The following is a 14977-nucleotide window of genomic DNA, read 5'->3' on the forward strand; positions in this document are numbered from 1 at the left end:
AAAAATTGTCAATTTCTTTTTAAATGCAGCTAATACAAGTACCTAAATTTGACTTGGTGGTTGTCACCCTCTGTACAGTACGATGCAGCTAGTACAAGTACCTGAATCTTACAGGGTTGTTAGCCTCTTGTCATCCTCTATACAGTAAAATTAAGCTAGTACAAGTACCTGAATCTGACTCGGTTGTAATCCCCTGATCAGTAAAATGCAGCTAGTACATGTAACTGAATTTGACTTAGTTGTTAGCCTATTGGCATCCTTTTGTGAAGTTAAATGCAGCTAGTACAAGTACCTGGAGTGTACTTGGTTGTTAACCTATTGCCACCCCCTTTATAGTAAAATGCAGCTAGTACAAGTACCTGAATTTGACTGGGTTGTTAACCTGTTGCAAGTTTTACTTGGTCGTTGGCTTATTGTCATCCTCCGTACAGTAAAATGCAGCTAATACAAGTACCCGACTTTGAAGTTAGCCTATTGGCATCCTCTGTATAGTAAAATGCAGCTAGTACAAGTACCTGAAACTTACATGGTCATTAGCCTATTGACATCCTCCATAAAATGAAATGCAGCTAGTACAAGTACCTGAATCTGACTTGGTTGTTAGCCTGATGTCATCCCTGTATAGTACAAAGCAGCTAATACAAGTACCTGAATCTTACAGTGTTGTTAGCCTCTTGTCATCCATGTACAGTATAATGCAGCTAGTATAAGTATCTAAATCCTACATGGTTATTGGCCTATTAACATCCTCCATACAATGAAATGCAACTAGTACAAGTACCTGAATCTTACAGGGTTGTTAGCCTCTTGTCATCCTCTGTACAGTAAAATGCAGCTAATACAAGTACCTGAATCTGACTTGGCTGTTAACCTCTTCTCATCTTCTGTACAGTAAAATGCAGCTAGTACAAGTACCTGAAACTTACATGGTTATTAGCCTATTGACATCCTCCCTACAATGAAATGCAGCTAGTACAAGCACCTGAATCTGACTTGGTTGTTAGTCTGATGTCATCCCTGTACAGTACAAAGCAGCTAATACAAGTACCTGAATCTTACAGTATTGTTAGCCTCTTGTCATCCCTGTACAGTATAATGCAGCTAGTATAAGTATCTAAATCCTACATGGTTATTGGCCTATTGACATCCTCCATACGATGAAATGCAACTAGTACAAGTACCTGAATCTTACAGGGTTGTTAGCCTCTTGCCATCCTCTGTACAGTAAAATGCAGCTAGTAAATGTACCTGAATCTGACTTGGTTGTAATCCCCTGATCAGTAAAATGCAGCTAGTACATGTAGCTGCATTTGACTTAGTTGTTAGCCTATTGGTGTCCTTTGTAAAGTAAAATGCAGCTAGTACGAGTACCTGAATCTTACAGGGTTGTTAGCCTTTTGTCAGACTCTGTACAGTAAAATGCAGCTAATATAAGTACCTGGATCTGACTTGGTTGTTAGCCTCTTGTCATCTACTGTACAGTAAAATGCAGCTAATATAAGTACCTGGATCTGACTTGTTTATTAGCCTCTTGTCATCCCTTGTAGAGTAAAATGCAGCTAATACAAGTACCTGAACTTGACTGTGCTATTAGCCTATTGACATCCTCCATACAGTAAAATGCAGCTAGTACAAGAACTAGAGATGCTACAAAGGACACATACAAGTATTTTATAAAAAATCATGGGCGTTTGTATTTATTTATGGGTCTATTTATAATACAATTTGCTGTGCGCATGCCTCGGCATCCACAAAGCCATCGCAAATAATCCTTGTAATGTGTCTAATATGTGTATTTCCTATGATCATCGGCTCCATCTAGTGGCCATAATGTGAGATTTTCCTTACTGCAGTGCTTTGGGAAAATGACACATTATGGCCACTAGATGACACTGCTGTTCATAAGAAATGCACAAATTAGACCCCCTAACACTTTACAAGTACAATATTCTTTTTAACACAAGGGAATATTTGTTTTGGGGGACCTGCATTTGTGAGTTACTGCTAAGTTGTATTAATGTGGCTTTTGTATTATTTTAATGTTCTTGTATATTCACAGAGAATAAATAAAGTTTGGATATGTCCATTAACGTTGTATATATGTTTATTCCAGGAGTGCGAGATAGATAGCACTAGAGAAGATGCACGAGGAGGTTAAGCTTGGGGCGTCTTACATCGTAAGGCTGCTCAATCGTCACCAAAAGTTGGACAGCAAGCAAGTGGAAAAGTTTACGGAGACTTTGACCTCCATCCTGTGCGACAAATTCGAAGGACATTGGTACCCGGACAGCCCGCAGAAAGGACAGGCCTACAGGTAAGAGGGAAAAGCCATCACTGGGTCACTGTGCCTGTCTAGGCAATGCAGGCAGATCATGGCTTAGCTTATTGAAAGACCTCCGTAGGCTGAGCCTCCATGAAACAACTAAATCCTAATAAATGAATGGGGCAGGCCAAGGACAGGCTGGGGAGGAAGATACTGAATGCCCCCCATACAAGACATGCCCAATCCATGGGAATGAAGAGGGCCACCTCATGACTTAAGTAGGCATTGGGGCGACTGCTCCAGCTGAATGGGAAGGGAAGGGGCCTTCATAATGCTGGGGAGGATGGAATTTTTTAGGAACCTGCCCCATGCCAAAGCCATAGTTCAAAAAAACCACCATGACCAGGGGGGGGGGGGGGGGGGGGGGGACTATTATACAAACCTGTACATTCCCTTTAAATATTTTCTAGTAGAGCAAAAATATATGTGAAAGCTGCTTAATTCCCATATTGCATATAATATTCTCAGACAACGATGACCAGGATCGCTGGAGGTATAAGAGCTGCTGGGACAACACAAGTGACACATACAAAATTACCATTGCACTAGGGAGAGGGCATCGGTATTTTTCGATAAATCCCCATTCACAGAGATCCTTCCCAATTTCGTCCAGTCTGCTTCCTCTTTTTGTTCTCATGTTTACACAATCATTTAAAAAAAAAAAAAAAAACCCTCCCGAAATGTTCAACAAAATGTCACGTTAAAAGGTCAGTTCACACACAACTGATGTTGGAAATTTTGGTAAATTTTGCAACGGTAAACCATCTAACACTCTCTTTTGTTTCTTGGGGCCTCCATCGGTGAGATTTCTGCTATTGCTTCTTAAGGCCGGAAATCTGTTCTGCCCAATTATGAGCCATTTCCAGCATCCCGGCGCTGAGTTCACGGGTCTGCACACCTGCCCTGGCCATTATGAGGCGTTCCCACCGTCCTGGCGCTGAGTTGCCGGGTCCGTACACCTGCTCTAGCCATTATGAGAAGTTCCCACCGTCCCAGGGTTGAGTTCTATGAGGCATATCCACCATCATGGCACTGAGTTCCCAGGTATGCACACTTGCTCTGGCCATTATGAGGAGTTCCTGGCCTGAATTCCTGGGTCTTCACACCTGCTCTGGCCATTATGAGGAGTTCCTGGCCTGAATTCCTGGGTCTTCACACCTGCTCTGGACATTATGAGGCATTTTGACTGTCCCGGCGCTGAGTTCCTGGGTCTGCACACCTGATCGCCATTATGAACCATTTCCACTGTCCTGGCTCTGAGTTCCTGGGTCTGCACACCCGCTCTGGCCATTATGAGGCATTGCCACCATCCTGGCGCTGAGTTTCCGGGTCTATACACCTGTTCTTGCCATTGTGAGGCGTTCCTACTATCCTGGCGCTGCGTTCAATGAAGCATTTCCACCAGCTTGGCACTGAGTTCCTGGGTCTGCACACCTGCTCTGGCCATTGTGAGGAGTTCCCACCATCCTGGCGCTGAGTTCCTGGATCTGCACACCTGCTTGCCATTATGTGTAATTTCCAGCGTCCCGGCGCTGAGTTCCCAGGTCCGCATACTTGCTCTGCCCATTATGAGGCGTTGCCACCGTATTGCCGCTAAGTTGCTGGGTCAATACACCTGCTCTGACCATTATGAGGAGCTTCCACCATCCCGGTGCTGAGTTCTATGAGGCATTTTCACCATCTTGGCACTGAGCTCCCAGGTCTGCACACCTGCTCAGGCCATTATGAGGTATTTCCACCATCCTGGCTCTGATTTTCCGGGTCTATACACCTGTTCTGGCCATTGTGAGGTGTTCCCACCATCCTGGTGCTGAGTTCAGTGAAGCATTTCCACCATCTTGGCACTGAGTTCCTGGGTCTGCACACCTGCTCTGGCCATTGTGAGGAGTTCCCACCTTAATGGCTCTGATTTCCTGGATCTGCACACCTGCTCACCATTATGTGTCATTTCCACCGTCCCGGCGCTGAGTTCCTGGGTTTGCACACTTGCTCTGGACATTATGAGACGTTGCCACGGTATTGGCGCTCAGTTGGCAGGTCCATACACCTGCTCTGGCCATTATTAGGAGCGTCCACCGTCTCAATGCTGAGTTCTATGAGGCATTTCCACCATCTTGGCACTGAGTTTCCGGGTCTCCACACCTGCTCTGGCCATTATGAGGAGTTCCTGCAATCTTTGCTATATTTTATATAATGGGGAATGTAACCGGAAGCTGAGACACACAATGGTGGGCAGGAACACCAAATGCTTCCAGGTGGACAGGAACAGAGCTGGGATTTATGGCTGTGTGATGCCACTGTTCACACATCTAAACATCTAAAATATGGAAGAAACCTGTATTGACCCAGCCCACCAGGCTCTATGTACAACTAAAACCGTTTTAGGCAGTCTGGCCTTTGAGTACTTGAATCTTTTTAAAACACTCCTTACACTGGTGGCCAGTAATATGTAAATGTGGAGGCTACCAATGCTCCTCCCAAACCAGCCATTCACAACCATTTTACCCCATTGGAACCCTTGAAATTATTTTCAGGTCTTAGGGAACCCATGATTAAACCACTTTATTGAGGTTAGTGGAAAAAATGACCCTTACAATTGGTAGCCATTAGGAAGATTACCCCTATCTAAAAAAACATGTCATTAGAGAAATGTGGATGCTACCAATGCTCCTCCTAAGCCAACCTTTCCCAACCTTTTTACCCCATTGGAACCCTTGGAGACATTTTCAGGTTTTAGGCAACTTGAATTGAATTGAATCGAATTGAATTGGAATGAAATGCCCATTCCATTGGTGGCCAGTGGGAAAAATGCCCCATGTACAGTGCTGGTCAGATAGCCACCCTTCAGATAGATGAAAAGAACATTGTCTCTGGAACGATACTATTAAATGGGAGCTTGATCAGTCACAGCTCAAGGAAACCATAGCAAATTCTGGAGGATCCCTAGGGTTCCACAGAACCTTGGTTAAGAATGAGGGTCCTAGTTAATGCAGTTGTAAGGTTATTATCGTTGTCTGTGCCTTCCTTTCCCAGTGGCACCAGTTTCTTTTATTGTTCATCCGGGTGTCACACAGACAGGAAGTGAAAGGAAATGCAAAAACATAAACAAGCTTAGGTTCTAACTCTTTCCCATCAACCAAGCTATAAAGAACACTTTGACTAGAGTTGGGCTTTATCCTTGAATGTTAACACACCTTGTCCAGAACCTTCCTACAAGTGCCTGCTAATCCTGTGCCTTTCTTATTATTTCAGGTGTGTAAGGATCGAGAAAAACCTCTTGTTGGATGACTCTGTATTACAGGCCTGTGTCAGGAGTGGCCTGCGCTGCTCACAGCTTGCTCTGCCCAAACACATGTCCATCTGGATTGACCCCAAAGAGGTCAGCTGTAGGTAAGTCATACCTAAGGGACTGTAGTCCACTCTACAGAGCTGGGGGTTGCTACTGAGTGGAGGATCAGCAGAGCTGGGGCTTACTACTGAGTAGAGCATCAGCAGAGCTGAGGCTTACTATTGGGTAGGGGATCAGCAGAGCTGGGGCTTACTACTGAGTGGTAGATCAGCAGAGCTGGGGCTTACTACTGAGTAGAGCATCAGCAGAGCTGGGGCTTACTATTGGGTAGGGGATCAGCAGAGCTGGGGCTTACTACTGAGTGGTAGATCAGCAGAGCTGGGGCTTACTACTGAGTAGAGCATCAGCAGAGCTGGGGCTTACTATTGGGTAGGGGATCAGCAGAGCTGGGGCTTACTACTGAGTGGTAGATCAGCAGAGCTGGGGCTTACTACTGAGTAGAGCATCAGCAGAGCTGGGGCTTACTATTGGGTAGGGGATCAGCAGAGCTGGGGCTTACTACTGAGTGGTAGATCAGCAGAGCTGGGGCTTACTACTGAGTGGTAGATCAGCAGAGCTGGGGCTTACTACTGAGTGGTAGATCAGCAGAGCTGGGGCTTACTACTGAGTGGTAGATCAGCAGAGCTGGGGCTTACTACTGAGTGGTAGATCAGCAGAGCTGGGGCTTACTACTGAGTGGTAGATCAGCAGAGCTGGGGCTTACTACTGAGTGGTAGATCAGCAAAGCTGGCGGTACTTCTGAGCAGGGAATCTGCGATACGTGAGTACCAATAAGCTGGTGATCTGCTGAACATGGGTATTAATGAGCTAAGGATCTGCTGTACAGGGGTACTACTGAGCTGGGGTTCTACTGGGCCCCTTTAAAACACAGAAAATAAACACACAGGGCATTTGCCAAGCTTCATTAAAGCTTCAAAAAAGCATCACAGAAGCATAAAAAAAAGCAAGTTGAAGCAGTGGGTGTGTTAAAGCCGAAGGAAGTGTAAATTAGCCCTAACAAAGAAAGTGGCATCACTTTCCTGGCTGTACTGTCTAGCAGGGGTGTATAAATCACAAAACTAGCTGGCCAGAATTACAAATTCATTGGAAGATGGGACATTTCACAACTGTGTGCCCGGAGTTCAGATTGTTGTCTTAAAGTTTTATGGGGCTGAGTTGATTCATATAAATGCTAAGTTTACGATGCGTTTATGATGGTGACCTTGGCAGGTGTCATTTACCTCTGCTGTTCTATTTCCCCAGGCTTGGAGAGAGCTGTAGCCCCTTTATTGTGAAGGCTTTTGAGCCCGAAAAGTCCAAGAAGGATCAAAGTTCAGACAAATCTGACCTGGAGACCTCAGACTATCACTCTGATGGCTCAGACACCACCGGATCGCCATCGGAGTGCTCCAGCGAGGATGAAGAAAGTGTTATCAGCAAGGACAAGAAGACCACCCCAGGGATAGACACCCAAAAACTTGTAAGTGGTTAAAAGTACACCAGTCATTAGAGAAACATGGAGGCAACCATTCTTGACCTTTTTGTATTTTGAGAGAAAATTCATACAGTTGGACCATACCAACTCAATGCAATGATTGGGTTTTCCTTTGGTTTGACCCTGGCTTCTCCATTCTGCTAGACCTGATGTGCTACTATAGTCTGTGCTATCCTAAGCACATTGTTATGAATCAAACTTTATTCAACTGCTGGGAATTGTAGGAGGTAAATTGTTTTGCTAGAGCCACACGTGTCATAGGTTTCCCACAAACCCGGATCTCCCTGATAATTGTTTAAACTAGAGTTATGAGTCACCGATTTCACATTTTTCTGTAAGTGATTCAGTTATTTGAGTCATCTTATCTTTTTGGTTCCTCTCCACCCTTTCATTAAAGAAAAGGAAATGGCATTAGAATTTTTTTTATTATGAGTTATATCTACTGCATATATATTTAAAGCAAGCTATAATAATTTTGGTTTCCGTTTTATCACTCATAGAGGCATGGTTTGCCAAATATAGTGTGAAAAGAACTTGAGTGGCCTTCATAGAGCCTTGAACTCAACTCTACTGAAGGCCTGTTGAATGAATTGGAAGAGTGTGAGCCAGGTCACCCATCATCAGTACCTAACCCATATATATATTTTTTAATTAATAATAATAATAATATAAAAAATTAAATAAATGTGTGTGTGTGTGTGTATATATATATATATATATATATATATTATATACAGTACCTTGAAAAACTATTCATATGCCTTGAAATTTTCCACATTTTGTCACAGTAGAAACAAAAACGTAAATGTATTTTATTCGGATTTTATGTGATAGAACAACACAATGTCAATACTTTGTAGAACCACGTTTTGCTGGAATTACAGCTGCAAGAATTTTTGGGCATGTCTCTACTACCTTTACCACCTGTGAGCAGCAATTTTCAAGTCTTGCCACAGATTCTTAATTGGATTTAGGTCTGGACTGGGTCATTCTAAGCCCTTGTACACACGGTTGGAGATTCCGACGGAATGTGTCCGATCGGAGCATTTTGTCGGGTATTCCGACTGTGTGTGGTCTGCATCGGACTGTTTCCGTCGGACCAAATTCTCCAACTTGCCGGAAATATTTTCCGACAAAATGCTCCGATCGGACATACTCTGATCATGTGTAGAGAATTCCGATCGGACAAAGTGCCACGCATGCTCAGATCAAATTCCTACATCAAAGCTATTGGCTACTAGCCTGAACGTAGTCCCGTCGTAACGAAATTACGTCATCACGTTCTGAAAAATCGGATTTTCCGACAACTTTGTCTGACCGTGTGTATGCAACAGTTTCGGACAAGATCTGTCTGACAAAATCCGACGGATTTGGTTGTCGGAATCTCCGACCGTGTGTACAAGGGCCAACACATGAATATGCTTTGATCTAAAGCATTCCATTGTAGCTCTGGCTGTATGTTTAGTGTCATTGTCCTGCTGGAAGGTGAACAGGTTTTCTTCTAAGATTGCCCTGTATTTGGCTCCATTCATCTTACCATGAACTCTGACCAGCTTCCCTGTCCCTGCTGAAGAAAAGCGTCCCCCCAACATGATTCTGCCACCACCATGTTTCACGGTGGGGATGGTGTGCTCAGGGTTATGTGCAGTGTTAGTTTTCCACCCCACATAACGTTTTGCTTTAAGGCCAAAAAGTTCAATTTTGGTCTCATCTGACCAGAGCACCTTCTTCCACATGTTTGCTGTGTCCCCCACATGGCTTCTTGCAAACTGCAAATGGGACTTCTTATTGCTTTCTTTCACCAATGTCTTTCTTCTTGCCACTCTTCCATAAAGGCCAGATTTGTGGAGAGCACGACTAATATTTGTCCTGTGGACAGATTCTCCCACCTGAGCTGTGGATCTCTTCAGCTCCTCCAGAGCTGCTTCTCTGATTAATGCTCTCCTTGCCCGGCCTGTCAGTTTAGGTGGACGGCCATGTCTTGGTAGGTTTGCAGTCGTGCCATTATCTTTCCATTTGCGGATGATGGATTGAACAGTTCTCCGTGAGATGTTCAAAGCTTGGGATATTTTTGTGTAACCTAACCCTTCTTTACACTTCTCCACAACTTTATCCCAGACCTGGTGTGTTCCTTGGCCTTCATGGTGCAGTTTGTTCTCTAAGGTTCCCTAACAAACCTCCAAGGGCCTCACAGAACAGCTGTATTTATACTGGGATTAACTTACATTTAGGTGGGCTCTATTTAGTAATGAGGTGACTTCTGAAGGCAATTAGTTCCACTAGATTTTCCACTAGAGATTTTAGTTAGGGGTATCAGAGTAAAGGGGGCTGAATGCATATGCACGCAACCCTTTTCACATATTTCTTTGTAAAAAAATGTTGAAAACCATTTATCATTCTCCTTCCGCTTCACAATTATGTGCCACTTTGTGATGGTCTATCAAATAAAATTCCAATAAAATACATTGACGTTTTTGGATGTAAAATTACAAAATGTGGAACATTTCAAGGGGGTATGAAAACTTTTTCAAGGCACTGCATATTATGTGTGTATGTGCCAACGTTTATACTTTGAATGGAAAAAAAAGAAAAATATTTGTAATCATTTTATAATATATTTTACAAATAATTACCATTAGGCCTCATGCACACTGGCTCTTGTAAATGTTTTTTTTTTTTTCAGAAACGCGTTTAGGCCCATTTAGGTGCGTCAATGCCTTGGGTGTTTATTCATTTTATTGGCAGCCAAGATTATTTATTTAAATATTGATTTTATTGTGGCTAATAAAATGAAAAGCCAAACGTGCTTAGGTGCTTTTAGAAGCTTTTGCCCGCGTTTAGGCGCGTTGGACGTTTTTTCTACCAAAACATTCCCCTCTGGAACGTATAAGTGATGTTTTTTTGTTTCTGCCTCTAGACTCCGATAAACGCCTATGTGTATATGGACACATTGGCTAACATGGAAGGGCATTTAGAGAAGTGTGCATGAGCCCTAATGAAGGACTTTTTTTTAGAAGATCATCACACATACCTTTTAATGCGTTGATGCTATTGGGTTCCTTTTACTAACAGTTGTGTTTTGTTTTTTGTTTTTTTGAATGGCAGGGTGCCCAATATTACTACAGCCCAGCTCCAGCTTCCACAGTCTACTACCAATATCCCAGAAATGCTTTAAGCTTTATTCCAACCTACCAGCCCATGACGGTCTATTACTTGGTCCCGAAGTACTTTCACAGCATGAGGACTAAGGGCGGCTATCGTAAATGGAAGTCCAAGAAGTCCCCACCTCCTGCCAAAAGCTAAACTGTGTGATTTGTACGGACCCTTGTGATTCAACCGCTAGAAGACCTCAACTATTCACCTCTTGGAAGATGATTTTGAGCCAATGGAGATCATCTCACAGGTTGACCTTCTCGAAGGTCCAAAACTGATATTTTTCATGCAAAAACTCAGAAAGAAACTACTGAGACAGTTTTTTTTTTTTTTTTTATTAATTTATTAGCACAAAATCTCTGCTCAGAAGCATGGCTGATAACACACTGGAAGTGATTTAGGATGATGTAGTATGTAGCTGAACACCATAAGAGGTATTCCTATATGGGTGATTGACGTCTCACCTGATATTTGGTTTCCTACTACTGGTGATGAGGAAATTGGAGTACTGAGATACAATATCTTAGACAAGCACAGTCATGTTTTTCTAAATGTGACCTCTATTGTTCCACCTGCATCTTTTTGTTTCTCCATATCCTCTTAATTTTTGCATGTTAATGGTTTGGTGGATGGGGGCCTATGCTGTAGGTGGCGTACATCTATGGGATCGTTCCCCCAGACCTGGGATTTTACATTGTGGTTCAGTCCATGGCCGAAGTTGGTGACTGTGAAAGTTTTAAGGCCCTTAAATGCCATCATTTTGGTCAAAAAATCCATACAGCTAAATATTTTGTTTTATAACCTCATGAATCTAGACACCAGAAACTTTGCTTTGGCTTGCACTACTCGCTGTGGACACCTTCTATATCAGATGTGTGCTTGAAGCCTCCAGAGATGCAGGACATCTTTCTGGTGTGCTAAAGCCTTCTAAATATCTGCTTTGCCTGCTTGTTTGCATGGAACTTCGTTCCCAATGACTAATTTCCAAAGTTCTGCTTGTCCGCAAGGCTCTCTGCTTTCATGAAAATGTTTCTCCTTTGAGGTGAATCTCACACTTTAGGCAAAGTCAGCTTATCCTATGAGGAAAGGAGATAAAAGCTGGCAACTTGTTCTACCGAATATTGAAATTTGATCGTAGGCAGAGTATAAAAAATACTGCAACTTACGCGTTTTGCCTTATTCATTGCCAATAATGGCTATGACTAAAGCTAACAGCCGAAATGCACAAGCTGCTGTATTTTTTGTACTCCATCTGCAATAAAATTTCAGTATTTGAAAAAGAGCGAGTTGCCAGCTTTCATTTCCTTTCTTCCTGTTGTCCTCGGGTGTTGGGAAGACCCTACAACCCAGCACCTTCTGCTGGCTCTCCTTGGGTATTGGTCTGGGCATTGTCTGTTTCTCAATTTGTCCATTTATCCTAGGTGCCTCCCGTTTTTTGGAAGAACCTGTGGGAGAAAAAAATGGTTAGATAAAAATGACTTGCCTTTCCTTGGCTTCCTTAGTGTAAGGATTGATGTCATCCTCCTTCCAGACAGATCTTTGAGAACGTTGAGTGGCCCAAATCTGGCACAGCGCGGGATTGTCTTTTTGCAAGATTGGGGCTACTCAACGTTCTCTGAGATCTGGCCAGAAGCCATGGAACGGCAAGTATATTATCTAACTTTTACTCCCCCTACAGGTTAATTTTATCTTTTTATCCACCGTTTCATGGAAGGGGAGGGGTTAGCTTGAATACGCAGATCTCTTCATTGAAGTGGAAGGTCTGCTTTAAAGTGTGTGTTTAGCCAAAACTGTCATCAGAACATGGGTTGAGGGAACATCCTCCGATGGGAACACTGGTTCCAGTGACAATCAAGATGGAAATTACCCTTACTTTGTGGAAATTTCCTTTTCCTTCCTGTTGCGTCTGCAGGACAGCAAGTGAAGACTAATCTCTCCAAAGGATGAGCACAAAAAAGCTTTGGCTATACATACACTTTAAGTGGTAGAAATGGCAGTGCACCTACCTCACTACAGATCATATATGCCTGCATAGAGAAATGATTCATGTGTGTCCAATGGTGAGTGAGCTCTGATTTCCAAAGTGTAGAAGAACGTATTTCATTATCTTACAAGCTCCTTTATTGCAACATAAGCATATTAAAACATCATAGAAGCACCATGTCTCACAAAAGCATGAATCATACACTGTATATATATATATATATATATATGTAAAATGTATAGGCCAACGTAAGATGCCACATTACACAATATCTCCTTTACTGTTATGCCATCTAGTGGTAGATATTGGTAATGCAGTGCCCTTTAGCCAAAGCTTTATTGTTTTTTAGGTTTGAATAGAGTGATGAGTTCAGAACCCATGCCAGGGTTCATTACTGTATCCTGATTTTGTGGATTTCTCTTTACTTGTGGTCTATTTTATTTGAGTCCGACAGAACAGGAAGTCGAGGAAAATCCCTTGATTTCCTGTGTAGGAGAAGGTAAATTTCCACAATTCCTGCCTTTTTGGATTTCGTATAGAACAGGAGGTGAAGTAAAACTCCTAAATTCCTGTGTAGGTGTTGGAAAAAGGCAGGAAGTGAATGAAAATGTCCTGACCTACTGTTTTCTTTTTTTTATTAGACAATAGAACAGGAAATTAAGAAAATCTGTTTGACGGGCTGCAGATAGAACAAGAAGTAAAGGGAAATTTCCTAAATTCCTGTCTATTTGGCCAGTGTCACACAGAACAGGAAGTAAGGGAAATTTCCTAAATTCCTGTCTATTTGGCCTGTGTCACACAGAACAGGAAGTAAGGGAAATTTCCTAAATTCCTGTCTATTTGGCCTGTGTCAAACAGAACAGGGAGTAAGGCAAAATCTCCTAAATTCCTGTCTATCTGGCTTTCTTTTTTTTCTTTTTTCTTGTGGACACAGGAAGTGAATGAAAATCTCCCAAATAAGTGATGTGTTTCAGACAGACGTTGTCAGGAACCCCCCCCCCAGAATTAATAATAACACATTTTCTAGTATCATAAGAGAGGTGTCCTTGTAGAATTTCCCCTTGCTTCCCGTGCAGGTAAAGGGTAATGGACAACAGGAAGAAAGGAGAAATCTGTGTGTGTGGGGTGGGCACAGTGCCCCCTATTGGATAATCCTGTACCTTGTGGGTGCCAGGAATTGTTGTAAGTGTGTTTATTGCTCACAATATGGTTGCCCATGAGCTATGTAAGCAGAGGAAGCTGTAAGACTAAAATTAGCTGTATGGATATAAATTTTTTCATCTTTTTTTTTTAATGTATAATGAATATTCCAAAAAAATAAATTCATAGTATATAAAATAATCATTCCTGAAATATTAGAATTGATATATGTGGTGCTGCTTAATTCAAACAATGTTGCATTTAATTTATATATTACCCTATTGAAGAATATGTGAATCTTAGAGGACCATGCTGAGACTCTGGCTGTGGCTGAACCACAACTCCCATCATCCTCCAAGGCTGAAGACGTTCCAGTTCCCCGCAGTAAGATTCTCAGCTGGTTTGGGTCTCCTACCTGCGTCTCATTTGCTCAGGGCTCTTAATAAAGGGTGGATTTATAAAAAAAATAAAAATAAAAAAAAATGCAGAGCTATTTGTCATGTGAAACCGCATTCCTCCTCTGCAAATCGGAGCAAAATCGAATCTTGTAAGGCTATTTTCTGTCCTGATTGAATGTTATTTATTCTCGTCAAATACAGTGTAATACTGCTTTATGGCCACTAGGTGGGGCTGATGATTATAACTCATATTTGATATGACAGCTCCATCTAGTGGCTAAATGCTGTATTTTCCCAAACTAGTCTAGTTATAATGAATGAGTAACGTTTGACCTGGAGAGAAAAAAAGCCTTATGACGTTCGACTTTGCACTGGAAGAATGTACACGCGGTTTCATAGGACGAATAGCTCTGCAAATTTTTTTATTTATTTTTTATAGATATACCTCAAAGTGTTTGTTGTTGATTTTCTAGTAATTTAACTAACAGGTTCAGTGTAGGCACAGAAAACCTTTTTTATTTAACAGTTTGCTATTTAATGTATATAGCTGAAATTATGGGATGTCACAATGTTGGTTATTAATAAGCTTTGTCCATTGTGTTGCACTGTACATGTGGTTAATATACTTTTTATATGTTTTTAATATTTTTCTTCTTTTTTTTTAAGCCTGTGTAACATATTTTGTATGGAATATTTATTATATAAAAAGAAAATTTTACTAACAAAAAACGGTTCTGGTTGTGATTTTTAGTTTATAATCCGCACAGAGAGCATCAGTTTTAGGTGGATGGGGCTTCTTGAGTTTATGGAGTTCCTATGTCTCTCTGACACTCAGAAGGGGGTATATTTCCATGCTGGATCCCAATTTGCTATGGATCTCCTCTAGAAAATGACAGTTGCCTGGCTGCCACAGTGCTGAAGTAGTCTCTTCCCAAATCTTTTCCTTACCTTAGTTTTTTTGATCTTTTGCTTTAAAAAAAAAAAAAAAAAATATATATATATATATATATATATATACTTCTAGCCTGAACCGGAAGTGACGTCATGGCGTTGCTCCGGTCTTCCAAGGCCATAGAGTTGATCAAAGAGCTCTTTGAACGCCTATGAGAGCAGCCGGACGCACCTTCGGATCGTTTCTCGGGCAAACCGGCGCAAA

General features: G+C 42.0%; 1 protein-coding gene across 1 annotated transcript in view; it reads left to right on the forward strand.

Moving 5' to 3' along the window:
- Positions 1–14466, forward strand: part of LOC143933768 (protein BTG3-like) — a 31295-nt gene extending 16829 nt beyond the window's left edge. Inside the window, exons 2-5 of the mRNA XM_077456765.1 lie at positions 2114–2314; positions 5576–5713; positions 6915–7131; positions 10252–14466. Of these exons, the coding sequence (XP_077312891.1) occupies positions 2142–2314; positions 5576–5713; positions 6915–7131; positions 10252–10449 (726 nt within the window). The 5' untranslated portion in view covers positions 2114–2141 and the 3' untranslated portion in view covers positions 10450–14466. The remainder of the gene's footprint in view (positions 1–2113; positions 2315–5575; positions 5714–6914; positions 7132–10251) is intronic.
- The last annotated feature ends 511 nt before the right edge of the window (positions 14467–14977 follow it).

This window comes from Lithobates pipiens, unplaced genomic scaffold, assembly GCF_037356315.1.
Source record: "Lithobates pipiens isolate NorthernLeopardFrog02 unplaced genomic scaffold, aLitPip1_a1.2 Scaffold_27, whole genome shotgun sequence".
Lineage (NCBI taxonomy): Eukaryota > Metazoa > Chordata > Amphibia > Anura > Ranidae > Lithobates > Lithobates pipiens.